Source organism: Tupaia chinensis, unplaced genomic scaffold (assembly GCF_000334495.1).
Source record: "Tupaia chinensis unplaced genomic scaffold, TupChi_1.0 Scaffold144064_1, whole genome shotgun sequence".
Classification (NCBI taxonomy): domain Eukaryota; kingdom Metazoa; phylum Chordata; class Mammalia; order Scandentia; family Tupaiidae; genus Tupaia; species Tupaia belangeri.
This window is the reverse complement of record NW_006203917.1, coordinates 13,644-14,586: the sequence shown is the minus strand read 5'-3', so window position 1 is coordinate 14,586 and position 943 is coordinate 13,644. Positions and strand designations below refer to the sequence as shown.

The 943-nt window shown below is 45.2% G+C and overlaps 1 protein-coding gene across 1 annotated transcript in view; it reads right to left on the bottom strand.

Annotated features, from left to right (window-relative positions):
• Positions 1–42: 42 nt before the first annotated feature.
• LOC102479840 (H-2 class II histocompatibility antigen, E-S beta chain) overlaps positions 43–943 on the bottom strand; it is a 7,632-nt gene continuing 6,731 nt past the window's right edge. Inside the window, exons 5-6 of the mRNA XM_006165886.3 lie at positions 556–666; positions 43–98 (exon numbers count right to left, since the gene is read on the bottom strand). Coding sequence (XP_006165948.3) covers positions 43–98; positions 556–666 — 167 coding nt within the window. The remainder of the gene's footprint in view (positions 99–555; positions 667–943) is intronic.

Sequence of the window (943 nt, the reverse complement as noted above, 5' to 3'; positions counted from 1 at the left end):
CCCACCAACTTGCCAGGAACAAGCAGATCTAAGGGGAACTGATTATGTCTCTAAAAGAGAAGTAAAGGTCATACCTGTTGGTTGCAGTCCAGAGTGTCCTGGGAAAGAGATGGAGAGAGATACATATGTAAAAGACACAAAAGCAAATCTGTCCCCAGCCCCACATCTCCCACCTAGGGTTTCTCTGTCACATAACCCACATCAGCCAGGATAGACAGGAGAATAGACACTGGAATGGGTGACCTGCTACAGTTCTGAGAAATTCGGCATAATTTTCTAAATCCTAGTGGCTCTTCTTTCATTTTCTCCAGGTTCTAAATCCAAGATCTCTATGATTGTTAACATTGCTCCTTCCTCTGCAGGACACATGTAACCTCATGACCTTTAAGACAGTAACCATGGACTGTAGATTTCTGGAATTCCAGGAAATCTCAGGAGAAGTAAGGAAAGAAATGCTTTGTACAGGGCCACTGATACTCTGAGAACTGACTCTACCAAAGCCAGTATTCCTCCAGAAAAATGTGGGTGGAGTCTTAGCTACCAAACAGTCTTTACCTTTCTGATTCCTTTTGTGGATGAACAGCCCCACCCCAAGGAAGAGCAGCCCCAGCACGGAGCCCCCAATCCCACTCAGCATCTTGCCCTGTACAGATTCTGACTGTGCCCCTGAAAAAAAAAGCATGGGGGGAGGAGTCAACTTTAATTGTTTTTATCCCAAACACAACCTCTCTAATTGAGACTCTGAGATTCAGAGCTTAAGAATGAGGGAAGTCTGTCTTGGAAGAATTAGACTAGTTGGCCATCCCTGGACATAGAATAGCTACGGGGTTCAGACACTGACCACATTTAAGTTTCACAGCCCTGACAGAAGGCATGATTCAACACCTGAGGGATAGAAATCCTGGAACTCAGTGAGGTCAAGGAGCTTCTCTAGGATGACAGA